The 20,668-nt window shown below is 38.5% G+C and overlaps 1 protein-coding gene across 1 annotated transcript in view; it reads left to right on the top strand.

Moving 5' to 3' along the window:
- The window catches only part of PTPRZ1 (protein tyrosine phosphatase, receptor-type, Z polypeptide 1), a 60,170-nt gene that overhangs the window by 36,970 nt on the left and 2,532 nt on the right, over window positions 1-20,668 (top strand). Inside the window, exons 13-26 of the mRNA XM_008935613.1 lie at window positions 2,480-2,565; window positions 4,975-5,071; window positions 6,547-6,629; window positions 7,376-7,510; window positions 8,779-8,913; window positions 10,089-10,252; window positions 12,779-12,914; window positions 13,885-14,031; window positions 16,366-16,459; window positions 16,771-16,844; window positions 17,808-17,936; window positions 18,958-19,104; window positions 19,398-19,540; window positions 20,129-20,264. Coding sequence (XP_008933861.1) covers window positions 2,480-2,565; window positions 4,975-5,071; window positions 6,547-6,629; window positions 7,376-7,510; window positions 8,779-8,913; window positions 10,089-10,252; window positions 12,779-12,914; window positions 13,885-14,031; window positions 16,366-16,459; window positions 16,771-16,844; window positions 17,808-17,936; window positions 18,958-19,104; window positions 19,398-19,540; window positions 20,129-20,264 — 1,706 coding nt within the window. The remainder of the gene's footprint in view (window positions 1-2,479; window positions 2,566-4,974; window positions 5,072-6,546; window positions 6,630-7,375; window positions 7,511-8,778; window positions 8,914-10,088; window positions 10,253-12,778; window positions 12,915-13,884; window positions 14,032-16,365; window positions 16,460-16,770; window positions 16,845-17,807; window positions 17,937-18,957; window positions 19,105-19,397; window positions 19,541-20,128; window positions 20,265-20,668) is intronic.

Here is a 20,668-nt window from a genome sequence, read left to right as displayed (position 1 = left end):
AATAGCTCTAGTTCGCTGTCACAAAGTGGAGGATTATACCAGCAACATATTCTGCTGGGTTTGTGGTTTAATGAAGTTTATTACCTGTGCATAGAATGTGACCTTTTCAGGAGCAGGACCAATATATGCCTCATCTGTCTGCTTTTCATTTGCAATTACAACTTTACAGATTTTACTAACATAGTTACTATTTGTAAAGTTCTCTGTGAGCCTCTCATAAAAATGATACACAAGTGCAGAGTATTAGTAGCATCTTCCAGCCCCATATCCACCACAGTTATTTGGAATGATTTGAAAACTCAGGGAGACAGTGTTCTCCTTTGTTGTAAGACAGAATTGCACTTCACATTATACTGAGTGCCTAAACTAGCTGTTTTGAAGCTGGAGGTTTTCCTTCTGAAATACGGACAAATATTAAAGAGGAGAGTTCGTCTAAGTAATTAAAAGGTACATGAAATATTTGTATACATAAAAATATTTTTATAGAAAAAGCTGTAAGCACTGAGGAAAGATTTTTGTTTTATTTTGCATGCAGCAGACATCAACTGTGCATCAGTTTCTGTGTTTTCTATTGCACAAGCGTTTCAGCAGTGTAATTTTACAACAATTGACACTAACTGCAATATAATATTGGAAAAGAGTGTAGAGCAGGAAGACCATTGTGCAACTGTCAAGTTTAATTTTTTTATTATAACTATAACTAAAAGCACACTCCACAAATCTCATTATATATTAAGTTCTTCCTTTGTGGGGTTTCATTGTCAGAGATAGGAGAATTGCAGTTATTCACAGAAAATGCCCTGGCACTTCACAGCATAATTCAAAGATGTATTCAGAACAAATAATGAATTACAGAGTAGTGCTAGGACCCACTATCAACCTTTAAGGAGTTTCAAGTAATACCTGCCATCCAGATACAAAATGCATTCCGAGAGTCAGAAGTAAATTGGGAGATTAGCACTGGCAAGGAAATAAAATAGTAATCACACCAAACCTAGATCTCTTTCTGCCTTACTCTCCTCACTCCTCCCTTCCCTTCTGGTTTTGCATTTGCGTATCATTAGAATTCACACTTTATGCCATGTTTCATCCCCAAAGTGTGAAGTTAGTGTTACACATTTGTTCAACTCCTTTTAGGCTTGACTGGATAAATTCACTTTTTGCATTCAGATCCATTCATGTAAGTGGAAGAACAACAAATTCTTGGTAACGGAAAGCTAAAATTATTAGGTGGCCTGAATGCTGAACATCTGTTTGTGTAAATAACAGGTACTTGTTCAATGTTTTTGATATTTCTTTCTTACACGAAACAGTGATGAAATTACAAATCATGAAAGAAACATATTTTTAATCCATGAAAGGCTTTTAAAAAAATATTTTTTTCTTCAGGACCTAAATAAGCTGAAATGCTGTCTTCCTTTAATGGGTAATTAACAGAACAGATTACTTTATTTACATACCATATTTGTATGAAAGAGAAGATTAGAAGCCCCAATGTTTTTTGACATGATCCCCAATCAGTGTTCTACACGAGTGTTTTTCTGTATATTTATAAAGTAAAAAGGAGTTGTCCTGAAATAAAAACATCAGATGGAAAATTCAGACTCGGTATCAGGACTCAGAAGTTGCATGAATCACATTTATTCATTGAGAATGTAGGTTTTGTCTTTGTGGGTATCTAGGAAGTCATAAACCTTTCACTTAAAACCTGAAGTATAAAGCCTGATGTGAAAAACTGTGGTCAATACTCACAGGATCAGACGTAAGGTTATTATCAACAGATAAACATAGAATTGTGGGGAGAATGGCGAAAAAAAAATCCCTACTGACAGTACTCAGTAATGCCATAAAAGATGAAAATTAGTTGTTGATTCCTTTGGATGCCAGCGCAAACATGGAACACATCAGTGAAAATTATACAGCTGGCAGAATTCTGTATTAATTCAGTAGGGTTGGGACTATGTCTCCCGTCCATGTGCTATATCAGAGTCCCAGTGCAACACTTACCACGCTAAAGCACCCCCCGGGCTCTCCCTGATCGTTCTTTAGTGGTATTATTCAGAGCTCTGTTCTTACCTGGTTCCTTTCAGTACCTTGTAGCAAACTGCAAATCCTCCCATTTCCCGTGGACTTCACAGGAAATTCTGAGTGCTCTTTGATTTACAGACAAGCTCAGCATCTTCCAGAATCAGCACCTTGATTTTGGGGGCTTAAAGACAGAGCAAGTCCTAGCAAGGACTTCTTACTTCTGTCTTCTTTCCGAACAGTCATTTAGAAATCTGTAAGTGTTAGAGAATTATTTTAGAAATGTTAATGGTGTTATATAATGTTTTCACTTTTGTGGAAGTTGTATATCCAAAGTTCATGCCAAAAATTTTATTTCAGGATGTTGTGTGGATTGCCTACATATAAACTTCTTTATATGTCACTGGCTTTTTATTCTTTATAAATATGTTTTTTGTCTTTTCCCACCCCTAAGATGATGTTGGAGCAATTCCAATAAAGCATTTTCCAAAACATGTTGCAGATTTACATGCAAGTAATGGTTTTTCTGAAGAATTTGAGGTATGGCTCTATGATGTCATCTTTCTTCTTAGAACATGCAAATGATACTAAGTTTAAATGCCCAGAAACAAAGAACTGGGTCTTTCATTCTGACCTGGGGACCGGTTTTATAGATGCATGTAAATATGAGTGCTGTGAACCCAGTCAGGACTGTTCATGAATAAAGACTAGGAGAATTATAAAAGCTGGCAGGACTGGGATACAAATAGGAATGTTTATTACTGTGATAAAATACTAAATGATTGTGTGAATAAACTAAGCAAAGATAATGCAACTTGTATGGTTTATCAGATACAGTTGTAGATTTAAAGCTTTTCCAGCACTAATGCCAATTGAATTTTGCAGAAGACACCCAGATTTGCTTGTTCCATTTAGAGAGGAAAAAAATGGAAGTAATAACATGTGACAAGACTTCTGATTAACAGGGGAGCTAATGTAGTCTTCCTATGTGGTAGTGAAAGCTTTACAGTTCCTTTCCTAACGTATGTGGTCCATAAGAGGTATTTCAAAATTTTGAAATGTTTGCTCTCATTGTATAATGTTACTGTCACCATACGTAACTAACGAGCATCCTTGGTTTTCATATTCATATACATTAGAAGCAATTCAAAGATAGATACGTTCTAACTCAAGTCACATAAAATAAACATTATAAACCCAAACTCGAATTAAAGATGTGCTATTAAAATTCATGAGAAGTGCTAACAAAATCAGCCAGCCAGGATGGAAACAAGATTTTTAACTGATATATGTCAATTTAAAATATTTCCTGCTGCAAAACCAGCAGTATTGAAAGTAAAAAAAATCATAGTTCTGCATCTTTTGGTTTTGCTTTTGTTTCCCCAGTATTGTGATCCAATGGACCAAAAATTTCACATAGTTCACTTAACCTTTTTTATCAGCACTTCTTCTCCAGTTCATTTAACATTCAGAGTATCTATCTGATTGTGGGACCAAACTTGCAAGCGCTTGTGAATGTCCAGTAGATGTTCATATTTTCTGCGTGTGTGTATATGCCCTGGCAGGACTGGGCTCCTGCTAGACTGGCTGTTAGTAAGAGCAGGTGCTGAAGGTGTGTAAATACAGTCGTAACAATAAAATTCTTTCACCATTAGTAGGGACAACAATACAGAAATCAAATTGTTCATGCTAAGTTGTTATTTTCCTTAAAATTGTTCTTTTCCTAAATAACAGCAGTGATCCAAAGACCAAATATACTACATCTCACTGAGCTACGTCTGCACCATCTGAAATATTTCATACTTGTTTTACCTATTACAAAAAACTTAGAGTCCTCATCATTTCCTGGAGATCCTTTTTGGTTTTACAGATTACTCTAGAATTAGAGTCCCAGTCTTTTCTCTACTGATAAGAACTTAGAAGATATGGAAAAAAATGAAATGTAGTCATGGGCTTTGAAGAGACAGCATACATTTGGAGAGTAGAGGGGTGGATCAGGTTTTTTATTTATATTAGTATAAAACAACTTATATTTAAAATCTAGTCACCAAACTGGTAAACGCTTTTCTCATATAGATATATATATATTTAAATAGCTGATGGTGATTAATCTTAAGTCCTAAAGAGTGTTGGGAAAGATGACTGTAGTACTTTTGGTGATGACAACATATTTCCAACTTAACAATGTGGACCTTATAAATGCTTGAGTTTCCTGTCAAAGTAATCAATAAAATAAATTAGTTTTGTGAGCCTTATAGACTTTTTTCTCTACAGAAACATTGAGAAATTGCTGGCAGGCCGAGGGCTGTAGTGCTGTCCTTCACCAGAGCTGGCTGAGCAGCTCACTGTCCTGCTCCAGTGAAGGTTTTACAGCTGAATGCAAAGAGCGGAAGCATTCCACAGAGAAACTAATGCAGTTATAAGGACCAGTAATAAATCCAATGAACAGTTAAATATAGAGATAATCTGGCTAAAGTCAGTCGTGTTGCTCAAACGTGTAGGTTTTCAGCACCCTAAGGTCTAACGTTAGAACTAAAGATAGGAAACAGATGCAAGTATTTTATCAGGAAATTTACTTCAATTCCTTTAAGAGTTATATCAAAATATTCAGCTTGTTGTTATTATGGCTATATATATTGCATGACCATAACTGTTTTCCATATAGTAACTGTGATTTATATAAACACTTTTATCCATTTGTTCTGTGCTGTGCAATTTGATTTTTTTTTTACTTTTTTTGCATTCATTCCCTCATTAGACACTGAAAGAGTTTTATCAGGTAAGGAATTATTTCACTGCATTTTTTTTTTTAGCAATGAAGTAGTTGTAAAATATCATAGATAATTGGGTGTAAGGTTGTGTTTCTTTTCATGCTGACTTACTGTATTTTAAGACATCTTATGTATCTTAGTACTTACTGAAGTATGACATACTGGGGTTTTTTTTCAGGAAATCCAGAGCTGTACTGTAGATCTAGGTATTACATCAGACAGCTCTAATCACCCCGACAACAAGAATAAGAACCGATACATCAACATTGTTGCTTGTAAGTAAATGCTTCACTTGGTGTTTCATTTAAGAAATAAATATAGACAAGTATAGATTTAGATGTTATTAGAGGAAGAAAAAATATCTCTACACTGAAAGCTCTGTCTGCTCTTCAGAAAAATGCTTGGAGAGGAGAAGCATGGTATTTCACATCTCTTCACGTTAGTTCTCTGGCTTTCTGCTGGTTTGATGAGCATGTGGTAGCAAGACGTATTTGTGTCTTCTCTGATGACCCAAAGGGAGTTAGGATTTTTCATTATAATGCCATTATAAAGCCAAAGAAGCTGTGTTTTGATTGCCAAAATTAATCCATCTGGATTGATCTGAATGGTGATTTATCCTCTCTAGGAGCTTCACAATCCCTGGGTGTATTTGCTGTCATATGTAAATACAAGTGTGCTGGTTTTATGTTGTGCTGTGGCCTGCCACAGTGTAACAGACCAGCTTCATTAGCCAGGACACGTTTTCCCATTGCATTGACCTTCCTCACTATCCCAGTTTCTTCTTTTCTAGAACACATCTTTTCAGTTTTATTAATCCCTCTTTGAAGCTATTGCCTGTGGGCTCTTGGTTATTTTGTTGGCTTAATATATTTTTCTGAAGTCTTTATAGTATTTCAACTTTGTTCTGATAACAAGTTCTAAATTAAGTATAGGTTTGGTGTTCAGCATCACTAGAGCTTAGTAGAAGAGGAGGCAGAATCAGCCCCTCTGACACAAGACAATGTAAACTATCAGCAAGAAATCCCATTCCACCTGGCTGAACATACCTGTAGAGGGAAGGAAAGTCAGGGGTTTCCCTCTCCTATTCTGTGTTTATACCTAATCATACAAAAGGTGCCAAGCTAGGGGCTTTGTTATCAAAGGGCAGAGCTCAAGCAGCTTAGGGCAACTCAAGTAGGGAGAGTTGCCTTGTGCAACTGAATCAAGTCTCTAGTCTGCATAATCAATGCAGACTACTGAAAAAATGAAAAACTCACTGAGGTGGTCACTGCTGAAGCTCTTCAGCTGACCAGCTTCTCCAAGGCTTCATCATTTTCCAGGCTCCAGGCTCCACTCTCTTTAACTTGGAATGACTCTGCCTAAATGCTGGTGCCCACATTTCTGAGACATCCCAAGGCAGTGAGGACACTGTGCAGGCTTTGCAGACACCACAAAGGACTTACAGAAGACCCATGCCCCTTCACAAGCAGCAGCTGGGGGCTGTAGGGCAGTATGTTACAGTGCCTAAAATGACCCCAGGAGCTGCTATTCAGGCGACTAACTTCTGAATCCCTGGAATTTTTTTGTGTATTTTTCCACAAACTAGAATTTTGAGTGGGATTCACCTAAGCTCAGGATGCTTCATATGTGATTGTCAGTGCATTAGTCTTATGTATCGTAAAAATACATTTTAGCATTTAAAAAAAAATTCTTATTTAAAGAATATGATTTTTGCAGAAAACTGTGCTTTTTTTCTCTCATTTTACTGCAGATGATCATACTAGGGTTAAATTAGCACAGCTTGCTGAAAAGGATGGAAAACTGACTGATTACATTAATGCCAACTACGTGGATGTAAGTGCCTTTTTCTACCTGCCAACATAGTCATCTGTCAGCCTGTTCTGTAAATATTGATGTATGTATGAAAGTGAATATACTTAATTTTTTTCAAAAAAGTAGGATGATAGTACAGATTTTAATGGTCTAAGTTAAGCCTACAAAATTAAAGTACAGGCAAAACTCCAGTTCTTTCTTGAATCCATCTTGATATTGTAGCAGCTGCAGCTTAGTGCAGTTAGAGCTTTATGAAACAAAAAATGTCCAATCATATCTGAGTTGTTTCAGAAGCATTTCACATCTGAATGCTTGTTCCTTTTTATACATTTTCGGTAAGTGGTTAATTCTTCTGTCTGAGATAATCTCATGAGAGGAAGATGCTGTTTGGCTGAGAGCCTCACCGAGGTACCATTTATTCAGTTTTCATTACCCGGTAATTTACATGCGAATGATCTTGATTCATTTTTTAAACCACAGTCATAACAGATGTCTCATAATCACTATCATGTCAACATCCTGCTGGAACGTGGGCACTTGAACATATATCCTATTTGTTGGAATGATAAACATTGACATAACAGTTGCATTCATATGTCATCTGGTACCACAGGCTTTCTGTGATTTGGGTAGTTATAAATTCAAAAATACTTGAAAGCTTTTGAGATTCTTTAAAAATAGATACATGAAATGTCATGTACTCCTCCTAACCTCCTTTTGTCATGGACTGTGATTTGATGAGTGTCATTTGTTATATTTCAATTTAGGGCTACAACAAGCCAAAAGCCTACATTGCAGCTCAAGGGCCACTAAAATCGACAGCAGAAGATTTCTGGAGAATGATATGGGAACATAACGTAGAAGTTATTGTGATGATAACTAATCTTGTTGAGAAAGGAAGGGTATGAGTACCTTTGTCTGTTATTTATTTCTATGATGTTGATAGACCTACCTCTAGCAGACTCCTTTCTTTCTTTTAAAAAAACAAGTTAGGTATTTCTTGAGCAAAAAGCAAGGATTTGTATTATTTGCTTGTACTAGGATTGGCTATAGAAGTATAAAGTTGGGGATTTGTAGTATGAAACTAACAAAAACATTTAAACTCAGTTGTCAACAAGTCTTGAAAATACCATATTCTAACTACAAAAAAAAAAAAAATTCCTTATACTGAAAAAAAGACTTCCTGTATATATTTAGGAGTGGCCAGACTGTGGACCTTGCACCACATTCTGCTAGCTGGCAATCTGCTCTCTGTCATTCTCTTTATCAGGGGTGCCTTAGACCCCAGAAAGGAGGAGGCCATATTCCCAATGAATTTTTCTGGATATTCACTGGCTGTTCCTGTTAATGTCCTGTGGGACCCACAGGTCCTTTCCTGATACATGACTAGATACAAGTTTGTGCAGTGAAACAAGATGAGGTCAAACCTTACCACAGGGAGTGTGTTTCTCTGCTTATACAAGGGGAGTGTCCATGTACCCTGGAGTCATGTGAGGAGACACATCACACTTGCCACACAGTGGCAGCAGTGCCTGAAATGCATTCAGATTTTGTCATATGGCCAGTTACACATCTGTCACATGGTGCAGACACAGTAAATGCAGATGAGGAATGCACTGGAGCACCACTTCATTTATGATACTGTGCTATAAACGTATGCTCTTCTGGTACTCCTAGGCAAGGCTGTATGGCTGCCAAAAGGCTAGACAGCACAGCTCTCTATTGTATATTCTGGCCAACCTTACCCTCAGTGATGAGACATAAGATACTCTACCTATGTTCTGAACCAAACAAAAGCCACATATGACTCTGCTGAATTCCTAGTATTCCTAGAGACCGTCATTTTCTTGAGATTTTAGAGCACCTACAGAATGGCAAGTTCTGCAACATTAGAGTGCTAGAGCTCGGACAGTATGATTTAAACCTTTCTTATTTGAATATTCCAAATAAAGTGCATCTTTGCACAGCCATCTCTTTTTACAGCACAAAATGAATACATATTATTTGTTCCCTTGTGTTTAAGAGAATGTCTATTGCAAACAAGCAATAATGAGGAGTACCTGTAAGTTTTTCTGGTTGACTGTGCTCTTAAATTTGAACATTTCAGCTTGCTAGGTTGACATTTGGTTTTCTTTCTGGTTTTCTCTGGTTTTTATTTGCTTTCTGACAGAGAAAATGTGACCAGTACTGGCCTGCTGAAGGTAGTGAAGAATATGGGAACTTCTTGGTTACTCAGAAGAGTGTTCACGTACTTGCCTATTACACTGTGAGGAATTTTACACTTAGAAACACCAAGATCAAAAAGGTATGTGGCATCCTGAAAACACATTTGGGGGAAAAGGGATGTTGAAAGTTGCTCAGAATATTTTTTTAGGACAGCTGGCAGCACTTTTCTGTTGTATACATAAAGCTGAATCCTGTACGTCTCAGCCAGCCAAGATGCTTGTCAACTGCAGTTAATTTGACCAGATCAATGAACTGATAAGACACCGTCCTGTAGTACTGGTACAATATTAATTAATGGTTGGACTCGATGATCTTAAAGGTGTTTTCCAACCAAAGCGATTGTCTAATTCTGTGAATATAGGACCATCAAGATAAAAGCAGTGATCACATTGGAGAGGTGATGTGGACTTTGCCTGCCTAGTAAGCAGGAGAATATATTTTTCAAAAGAGAGCACCTAGTAGAAAATGTGGTATATATTAAATTGTCCACCTCAGCTATCTATTTTCCTTTTTAAGGACAAATGAATCCACATCTTGTTTTGTTCTTATTGGAACCAACATGCTCTCAGCTCAGCAGTGTGACACTGACTACTTTGAGGGGGATTCTGAAAGCTTCATTTGTTTCAGCCACCTATTTGTTAGACATCATAGAATCATATCATAGAATGGCTTAGGTTGGAAAGGACCCTTGAGATCATCTAATCCAGCCTCCCTTCCATGGGCAGGGACACCTCTCCACTAGACCAGGTTGCTCAAGGCCCCATCCAGCCTGGCCTGGAACACCTCCAGGGAGGGGGCACCCACAGCCTCTCTGGGCAACCTGTTCCAGAGTATCACTACCCCTCTACTGGAGAACTTCTTCCTAAGATCTAGTCTCCCTACAATTAATGTATAGAGCACTTACTGTCAAGTATTTTATTCTGCCTGTTTTAGGAAGCAGTCTTTGAGTGCTATGACCTACTCTGTAAAGGTATCTCTGCCTCTGAGTTGCCACCGAGGGAGAGAGCTTAGAAAATCAGCCTACACAAGGCTACTTCCCCTGTAGATCACTAAAGCTGGGTGAGATGAGTGGTGCTCTTTCTGTGCACCTTTCTTCATGGCTTTCCAAGGGACAGTGCCAGGTCGTCGCTCCACTGGGTGGGCAAGCTGTCGGGGCAGAAGCACTGACCCTTCCTCTTCTCCACGGAAGCAGGGCGTTGAAGAGCTGCCCTCGGGCGTGGGCCGCTGACACGTGGCATCCCCTTTGCGTTGCAGGGCTCCCAGAAGGGGCGTTCCAGCGGGCGCGTGGTGACGCAGTACCACTACACCCAGTGGCCCGACATGGGCGTCCCGGAGTACACGCTGCCCGTGCTGACCTTCGTGCGGAAGGCGTCGCAGGCCAAGCGCCACGCGGTGGGGCCCGTTGTGGTCCATTGCAGGTGCGCCCTTACCCCCGCCGGCCTCGCGCCGCGGTCGCTTTGCAGAAATAAAACAGAATCTTTCCGTGGTGGGTTAAGCGAGATTGCACTCTCACCTTTAACAATTCCTGAGGGAGTCAGATTAGCTTCTTAGCTGATATTTCTATCCTTAGTAAGGCCAACTAATCAGCTGTCTGTGCCACTTCTGTAAGTCTCCATAATGGCTGTAAACAAGATACTGCTGCTCTGCGCTTTGTTCTATTTTTTTTGAGAAATACTTTTCTTTTTACTTTTTTTGTACGTTTCTGTACTACTACCTTGATTCCTGTGAGCTCACCAGATACGTATATAGCTGTAATCGTTTCATCTCTGCAAATGTATCCTTAGGATGTTTTTGGCTCATGCTTTCTTTGGTGCAGGGATACTCTGTAATCCTAAGAGGAGCTCTGTCCACAAAAGAAGACTCACTCACTCTATTCCTGGCTGAACTACAACTCTGCTGTTTTTAACATTCCTCTGCGCTCTAGCAGTCATTTGCACTGGAGGAGCACGCTGGGGAACGGTTTGAGGTCTGCATGAGCCGCAGTGCGCAGGCAGGTGTTCTGTCAGTGCTCACTAAAACTGGGCAGCTCAGGGAAAATTGGTGAAAAAGGGCTTGTAGGGCCTGGAATGACTTCACAATGCCCGTGAAGGACCAGATTATTGTAAAATATATAAGCAGGTTCTGGTTTTCCGCTGTAGTACCTCACCTTTGATGGAACATTTGGAAAGAGAACCTCCTCATGAATTCTGTCCTTCTGGAGCTGACTCTGAGGAAGCCAACAGGTAAAGTCACCTCACAACTGCTGCAAATGAAGATATTTTCTTTCTGGGATGATCTAATCTGACTGAAATCTGTTTTTAGCATGGAAAATGAAAATTCCATGTTTTGGTTGTTCTGCTACTATCTAGATCATGACTGTTCTTGGGAAGTCCAAAATAAGAGTTTCCCCAAAATACCAAGCCTGAGATCTAAGCCAGCAGGCTGAAAGATCAGTAATATATTGTAAGTCAATTAAATTGAGTTTTGAAAACGTGAACAGTGGTAAGTTGAGTGGCTTCAGTCAGACCTCTCCATTGGGTCATAGGTATTGCTTACCTCTGTCTGTAGGCAGTTTTATTTGGATTTTAGTTCACCTGTCCTCATGCGCTACGGAATTTCAGTCATCTCATGTTAGAAATGTAACTTTTATTTATCTTTACAGGCTATATGGAGGACACATAGGAGGAACTTCATGAAACTTTTTTTAGCTTTTTTGATACTTTTCATGTGTCATGTTCCATAACAAATGCAGATGATGTCGGGTAATCTTTTTATCTTTACAGGCTATATGGAGGACACATAGGAGGAACTTCATGAAACTTTTTTTAGCTTTTTTTATGTTTTTGATACTTTACATGTGTCGTGTTCCATAACAAATACAGATGATGTCTGGTAATCTTTATACTTTTTTGGTGTGTAACAGTGTGCTGATAACTTAGACCTTTCAGTTTTATGTCACGTTTATTTAGACAGTTTATTACAGCAATCTGAGCTCACACTACCCCATGCTTTGTGCCACCTCTGTGGAAGAAATGAGATGACTGAATTAGCATGTACAGACTGAGCTTGGATCTGCACGTAAGGGACCATGCAGACCCAGCACAGCGTTGCTGCCAAGTTACATGTACCAACAGATGTAACATTTCCTCATAACTTAGAGGGGTACTACAACTAATTCCTGTATATGACTAGATAACAAAAAAATGACCTCTTGACCTCGTACTCCCTACCCGGATGTTTTATGAAAGAACAAGTCAGCTTTTAATCTTCCAGTACAGCCATTTTTCTGCTAAATGAGTCAGAGTTCATAACAGGAGTGAGTTGATTAACCCTTCCTTCTGCATCTTCCCTTTTTAAGAAGGATTTCAACCATTGCTTGCCCTCTTAGCTGGATATGGAGAGAACTAAGCTTTTTCTTTCACAGATGTACCTCCAGCAGCTCTGCCACTTCCTGGAGTCTTCCTCACTCTGGTATCTTTGAAATCTCTTGTGTCTGTAATGGGTGGCATAATGCAGCTCTCCCTTTAAAGTGATGTATATTTCAGCATAAAAGAACTTGGGCACATTAACTGAGCCCAAATGCTGACATATGCCATTTTTTCTAGGTATACTTGACAAAGTATCCTAAGGAACATCAAAAGCCTGAAGACTGCAGACCTGCATGAAATCCCTTAATTCTATTTCACTTGATACTTCAAAAAATTGAAAAAAAAAAAAAAAGATACTTTAAAAATAATTTCAAAAAATGATCTTTAGATCTCTTCTTGCACAGAGAAAAAGATGAGTTGGATTTTTCTTCATTACTAGCCTCGAGGCTTTAGCAAAGGAATAGAATCATATAATAATGCAATTTGTAGAGGAAAACCTTCCCTACACAGCAGTTTGTTGACAAAGCTATGCATAAGAAACAGTTCTTTTCATTATTGTTTTACTTCAGGCTCAAGACTATTTTTTTGTTTTTATAGTGCTGGTGTTGGAAGGACAGGCACATACATAGTGTTAGACAGCATGCTGCAGCAAATTCAGCATGAAGGGACAGTCAACATATTTGGATTCTTAAAACACATACGTACTCAAAGGAACTACTTGGTGCAGACTGAGGTAAGACTCGAGTATATGTAGCCAGAGACTATTACAGACTACTTCTGTTTGCAGGAGGAGAGATGGTACAGGCTGCTTTTTGGCACCACCAGGCAGACTGGCAACCAGTCACCTTCCCTTGTACTTCTCTTGTCCTAAACAAACATCCTTCTAGGCTCTCTTAGAACAATGCACTGCAAAATTATGCAGCTGTGGGCTCTTGTCTGTTTGCTAGGGAGGACTCACAGGAGAGAAAGTCTGTATAAATCATGCTTCCCACAGTAGCACTTTCTTGGCATAGATTTTAAGGAAACACCATTGTTAGGTGTTCAAATCTTCACTGAACCTTATCAGACAGTTCATATCAGGCAATAAAAGTAGGGAAAAAAGCTGTTTCAGACAGAAAATTATCTGTAGGTGCTTTAAACTGAAGATTGTATATAGAATAGTGAAAGACCAGAAGAAAACAATAAGGACAACAGCAGGATGTTTAAAAGTCTATTTCAGGTTTCAAGAAGAGGTGGTTAGATTCCGTGGTGCATTTCAATAAAAAAAAAGGTAATCAACAACAGCATGGGCACTCCTTCCAAAGGATGTGAGACAGAAAATAGAGGATAGCAGTAGGAACTGGGTATGATCACTTTATTGCAAGAAAGACAGGGAGAGGCACTTAACAAGCTGACATGAAAATTTGACTCAAGGCTATGTTTGCATTTCTAACTCTGCTCTGTGAACATGAGATACCACAGGTGGGGTGGATTTGGTATTACACTGTATATGCATTGCACGTGTGGTTCAGTTGTGCTTATAAATGTGCTGTCATTAGTGAGGGACAGCCTTCACTGTAAAGGGTCACTTCTGAGAGAAATTTCCTATAGCACCACCACGCTGTGAAGAAATACTGACAATGTCAGGAGGGGCTGCTTAGCCAGAAGTGTCCAAAAGAATCTGAAAATAATTAGAGCTCAGATGTTTGGCTGTATTTTTCTAGGAGCAGTACATCTTCATTCATGATGCATTGGTTGAAGCAATACTCAGTAAAGAAACAGAAGTCCTTGAGACTCACATTCATGCCTATGTTAATGCCCTCTTGATACCTGGACCAACAGGAAAAACCAGACTGGAGAAACAATTCAAGGTGAGCTCTCTGAAATAGTAACACAAAAAGCTTTAGGCTTGCAAGTTTAAATGACTTAAAAGTAAGTTTCTCAACACAACTTCCATTAGCTTTCTGTCTATAAAATTTAACTGCGGAGGCTGAATTCAGAGCAATTTAACAAATACATGCAGTTGGGAAAAAACAATTATTTGCACACTCTTTTTCAAAGGATTAAAAAAAACAAAAACCAGCAACTGCATGAGAAATAGGCCACTACGTAGATTTTGGAAAATCTAACTACATGCCTTTGCATGAAGATCCCAAATGTAAAACAATGGTCTGGAAAGATGTCGTTCTGGCAAAAAGGCCATGAGTTGTATTGGTCAATTCACATCTTCCCCTCCATGTAAAGCACTTTGCAAATGATTTTGAATTCAGAGAAGTAAATCACACTTAAATGTTTTCAAGATCATGTGGCAAAAGAGATTTTGCTCTTAACAGGAAATTAATTATTAGAAACTTTAGGGATTTTAATTCCAAGGAGTACTGCATGGGATGTCTATTCTTCACAATTGGATATTGGATCATAAGTAGGAATCTTAAGCAGATAAGTCTGTAAATAATATCAGTAGATAATGAGGCTATAAAGAATATGTTTATTTTCTGGTGTGTTTTTGTCACATAGATGCACTAGCTATTATTTCCTCAAGGTAATGAACAATACAGAACAGAATAAGAATGACCTACCAAAGGGTTTCACACTTTGCTGCTGTCCTGGCTTGAATGGTCTGACAACAAAAACAGCGTTGCCCTGTTTTTTTCTATGGGAAAAGTTGAGACTCTTATCTCATGTGATGTGCTTGGAAAAGTAAACATCTCACCTTTTCTACACAGATGAAAGAATAAAATGCATAATATATACAAACAGAGTGTATAAATATACATCACAGAATCACAGAAGGGTAGGGGTTGGAAGGGACCTCTGGAGATCATCTAGTCCAACCTCCCCCTAAAGCACACTCACCTACAGCAGATTGCACAGGACTGTGACCAAGACAGGTTTTGAATTACTCCAGTGAAGGAGACTCCACAACCTCTCTGGGCAGCCTGTCCCAGTGTCCGTAACCCTCATGGTAAAGAAGTCTTTCCTCATGTTCAGGTGGAACAGCCTGTGCCCCTGTTTGGGCCTCTTGCCCCTTGTCCTTGTCCTGTCCCGGGCAACCAGGGTGACTAAAGTCCACTCATTCCCAGATCAGGATTAAGATGAAATGACACCAGGGATCCTCTGCTTCACAAAACACAACTTTATCTGCTAACAACAATATTGTGTGTGTATATAGATATGATATAGATCTAGATCTAGATATAGATATAGATATAGATATAGATAGATATAACCACAGATTGTGCAGTGCAAATTGCAGGCGCTGTGTAGAGCTCCAATATCAGAAATAAAGTTCAAAAGCTGAAATATCTGAAAGGGACATGTCTCATTAAATCTCGGTTTCCCTTGCAAGCTAAAATTGTAAGAACAATAATAAAAAAAATGTGGAGTCTTGTTTTACTGCAGTACTATTTTAGATGAAAAATACTGTGGTCTAATTTGTTTTGAGAGAACATCCCTGGTTTGCTGTTTCTCCAAAGTAGGAGGCTTCTGAAAACTACACATGCCCAGTCCAAAGCATCACATAAAAGGGGTTTTTTTAATTCTTTTGAACATTCTGATTAATCTGGTTTATTTTGCAAGTGATTGAAAACTAGGGAAAAAACTGCTTTCCAAACTTACTTCATACCTAAGCAGTGTATATACATGATTGTGGTGAGATAGATACTCATTTTTTCTCATAGCTTTGTCTGTTTGAATTGTATTAGTTGAAACAAATAAGTCAATGAGACCCTACCCCAGATCAATCATATTTTCCTCTTAAAGATTTGGAGAGAAAACCAGGAAGCTCATAGTGGGGACATTTAGAGCTGCTTCACAGCAGGAGCTATCCTGTCTGTATAACAACAGAGATTTTCCTGAGCAGGCATTTACTGTTTTCCACAAGTGTTCAAAGCTACACAAACAGCTGTGCAGGCAAAGTGGGAGTGACACTGGGGGGCAGCAATCAGTGAGGGGCTGCATGTGGGCACAACAGAAATTTCCTTCAAAGACAGGTTTATGGACCTGTGGTTCAAGAATCATTTGAACTAATAAAATAGTGAACAGAAAAAGATTCTGATGACTTGCTAACTAGTTTAGCCAGGTAACTAGATGCCTCAAGTTAAGAGGGATAACAGACCTGCAGCATGTGAACCCTTCTGTTCCACGCAGCTAATGAAGGAATAGCTTTGGTACAGTGACCTGATTCTTTTTTTAAATTGTTTCAGTTGCTGAGCCAGTCTAACACACAGCAGTGTGATTATTCAACTGCACTCAAACAGTGTAACAGAGAAAAGAACCGAACTTCATCCATCATCCCTGGTAAGCTTGCTCAAGGTGGCTTCCCAGGGTGGCAAAGTGTTTATGAACTGTGTGTGTCAAACTTTTTACTTTTCCTCAGAAAGAGCTGAAGACATCTGCTTTGGTGTGGAGCAACGTTCTGTAAAGTAGTTCTGGTGAAGAAATGTTTTTTCTAAGTGCTACATACATAGGAAAACAAAATGGGTGGCTGGATAACACTTTATGCTGATTGATGAATCTTAGTGTTGTCATTACTATGAGATATGTGAGATAATTGCTATAATATATGTCATTGCAACATCCATACTAGTTCACAACTGTTTTTTTTATAGTGGAAAGATCTAGAGTGGGTATCTCATCACTGTCTGGTGAAGGGACAGACTACATCAATGCTTCCTATATTATGGTGAGTCATTTAACTGGGATGCTGAAAAATATTGTCACATTGTATAGCTGTTCTCAGAGCTGCCATGTGCCCGTTTTAGGGTGGCACAGTCCGGATTTTGAAGGCTCCTTTCTTCCATTACTCACTCTTCCTGAAAAAGTTACTTCCCCTAGGAAGTAAGATTACTGTTATTACAGGTTTTAAGTTTGGTTAAGGGCATTTCGTTTTAACAATCTGTAAAACCAGAAATCCCAACATAGTTTTAAAAACTAGTAAAGTTGAATGCCACCTGTGTTTTGAAACGAAACTGAAACTAACTGAAAGTGTCAACTAAGAAGTTAGATGTTAATGGCTGTGCTGCGGTTTGCCTTCCTACCTGCTCATCTTAAGAGCTTTTTCAACTGGCATAGTCATCAACTTTCCATTATCTTTTTGTTCCCTGGGCTTTCTTCAACTCTTTTCCCCTTCATTAGCTGAGAGGGAGGAGTAACTGCTTCCTGGGCAGCCAGGAAAGTGATAGGAAAGCTCCCTGCAGTGCTGCCTATGTGTGATCCCTCATCAGGTGCATTACTGCAAAGGAATTCTTCTTCTGTGGTAAGAAGTTGATCTGAGACATCTTTACAGTGAAGAGACCACTTAGGATTTTTGCTGATCTTTCAAATATTCTTTTATTTGTTTCAGATTGCCAGCTCCTCTGGAAGCCTGGCTAATGTACAACAATCAGCATGAATGTGTATGAGTTAATGTATTTTCATTCAGGGTTGGCTGTTTAAGTTTTAAAATTACTTCAGTATAATTGATTTTATTCTTCCTATATGGAAAATACTGCAACGGAAATTTTATATTCCTCTAATATTTGCAGGAACCCAAAGGAGACACATACCTGCAATTTATCTTCTAGGCTTATGGCTCTGTCCGCTACAAGCTTCCTTTAAATATTAATAATTAGGCATCAGTTCTGAGTCTGTTGATTTTGTTTTGCAGGGTTATTATCAAAGTAATGAATTTATTATTACTCAGCATCCCTTACTACACACTATCAAGGATTTCTGGAGAATGATATGGGACCATAATGCCCAGCTAATAGTCATGCTTCCTGATAGCCAGAATATGGTAAGTTTTGTGGCTGATTATGAGTTTATGTATTAATTTTGTTACTATTATAATTTTGAAATATGCAGGATATGAGACAATACCTTGGATTTTGAAAAAAAAACAAAACAAACAAACAAGGGGGGGGGAAAAAAAAAAAAAAAAAACACTAATAAAACTGTACTAAGTGTAAAATACCCAAATCATCTACTGGAATTCCAGAGACCCTTGTCTGGGCAGATTGCAAGTGACATGAGAAAGTATAAAATCATTCCTGTATAATTTATAAAACAAGTTAACAGAGGAAGTAACCAATATGTAAGGTTAGTTTTTGCTCCAGGACTTTTATTTTAACTGTAGTATGACTCCTTCAGCTGTTATTAGGTAAGGGGATAAAATGAGGTTGTTTCTTTTGCTCATGTCCTAGTTACAAATGTTTATCAGGGATTTATCTGACTCTAAACAGCAAAAGAAGCTCACATTCATCATGCGTGTATAGTTTAATAACAAATTAATATGATTTTCAGTTACTAGAAATGCAGTAATATCTGCGAGCTTTTAGGCTGGTACTTAGAAAAATCTGGAGGTATGAGAGGGCATCAAGTTTGGCAACGAGTTTGGAGGAAGGCCATGCAAAGGCTTTGGAGAGTCTTACACAACTGGAAAAACATCTACAACCAGGACAATGTTTAGTTTTTTTTCTTCTCATCAAATGTTTTATGAATGTTACACTTCTTATAAAACTGATGGATTTTTAACATAGTCTTTGTAATAAGGGAGGTAGTTTTGCCAGGAGTTCTGGTTCATTATGATCCCAATAAGAACAGCCCTCAGAATCTCTGAAGTATCATTTTAAATGGTACAGTGGTCTGGTCAGGATCACTACAGAGGTGCCTTAAAACTATCACTTATGATGTTTGTAATCCCACTCAAATGTTTGTCTGGTGGCATTGATTGCATATGTGACTCATTATGTTAGGTGAAATTTTATTTTAAGAGCTCAGTTATACTTAATTTTATGGCTTCTTTTTTTTTCCTGGAGGCTGAAGATGAATTTGTATACTGGCCCAACAAAGATGAGCCTATAAACTGTGAGAGTTTTAAAGTTACTATGATTGCTGAAGAACACAAGTGTCTGTCTAATGAGGAGAAGCTCATAATTCAAGATTTTATTTTAGAAGCTACACAGGTAACGTTGTCATAAACATGTAACTCGGGACTTGATTTGGTAAAGGTAATGCCTTTATTTTGTTACATTTTCCATGGTAAATGAGTGATAAAAGTCTGTGCCCTTGAAACACCCAGGGAAGGAGTAAGCTCTACAGTTAATGTAGTGACATGGGAAATAGGGTAGTCCAAATTCCACAGAAGTGGGATTCTGTATCTGGAGGCTGGAGCCAGGCTGGAACACAGTGAAGGATAAGAATAAAGACAGTCGATCTTTTGCCAAATTGATTTATTGATTTTTTTTCACTCTCTTAGGATGACTATGTACTTGAAGTGAGGCATTTTCAGTGTCCAAAATGGCCAAATCCTGATAGTCCTATTAGTAAAACTTTTGAACTGATCAGCATCATCAAAGAGGAAACTTCCAACCGTGATGGACCCATGATTGTACATGATGAGTAAGAACCACAGCTTTCAGTTTGTTCTGTTGTTTTTCTGTAGAACCATCCCGTCATCTCACAGTGAAAGCCACTGAAACAAGGCACAAAGTCTGCACCTAACAACAGTGCTGCTGCTTCTGTTTCAGCAGCATCAACAAGAGAAACATTTTTATTTTAACACACTTCAGTATTCTCTTTTCAGTTCTATCATTTTGATACTCTGGATGATCGTTGAGTAGGGCACTGGAGAGGAAATCTATCAGAGCTTCATTGCCTGTTATTGAAAGAAGACTGTTTAGATGAGGCACCTTACCCTTCTCCAGCTGTTAAATAACAGCCAAAAATACTGAAATGTTGAAATACTGAAGGACTCGAGGACTTCATGATTTGGTTAGTAGAGGATTGTAGGGAAGTAACTCTAAAACTGGCTTTCAGAGACTCTCCAGTTGTAGCCAGGTGGTGTGAGGTTTGTGTTAAGGTGCTGCTTTGTGGGCCTATTTCAGAAAGTGTAAAAATCACATGACAGAAATTCATTTTATCAGTGGGGGGAAACTTCTTTTGTGTTTTTTTTGTTTTGTTTTGTTTTTGTTTTTTCACTTTACCAAGGCATGGAGGGGTGACAGCAGGCACTTTCTGTGCATTAACAACACTGATGCATCAACTGGAAAATGAGAATTCAGTGGACGTTTACCAGGTAGCAAAGATGATAAACTTGATGAGGCCTGGAGTCTTTACAGACATTGTAAGTAATAAGCAAAACGTGTGAGTATGTTTTTTTTTTGTTTTTGTTTTTTCACTTTACCAAGGCATGGAGGGGTGACAGCAGGCACTTTCTGTGCATTAACAACACTGATGCATCAACTGGAAAATGAGAATTCAGTGGACGTTTACCAGGTAGCAAAGATGATAAACTTGATGAGGCCTGGAGTCTTTACAGACATTGTAAGTAATAAGCAAAACGTGTGAGTATGGTTTTCTTTTCCTGTGTGTGTTATTATTAGCATGCTTAGATCTTAGGGCAGCGTTCCTGAGGGCATGTTAGTTAATCAAAACTGTCTTCCAGAGACGCTGTAGTGGACCTGCTGCTTATTCCAAAACACAGTATTTCCTGTGAAAACCTGTGATGTGGTTATCAAGTAGGCATAT

The sequence above is a fragment of the Merops nubicus genome, unplaced genomic scaffold, assembly GCF_000691845.1.
Source record: "Merops nubicus isolate BGI_N331 unplaced genomic scaffold, ASM69184v1 scaffold2772, whole genome shotgun sequence".
NCBI classification, from domain to species: domain Eukaryota; kingdom Metazoa; phylum Chordata; class Aves; order Coraciiformes; family Meropidae; genus Merops; species Merops nubicus.
This window is presented reverse-complemented; position numbering and strand designations above follow the sequence as displayed.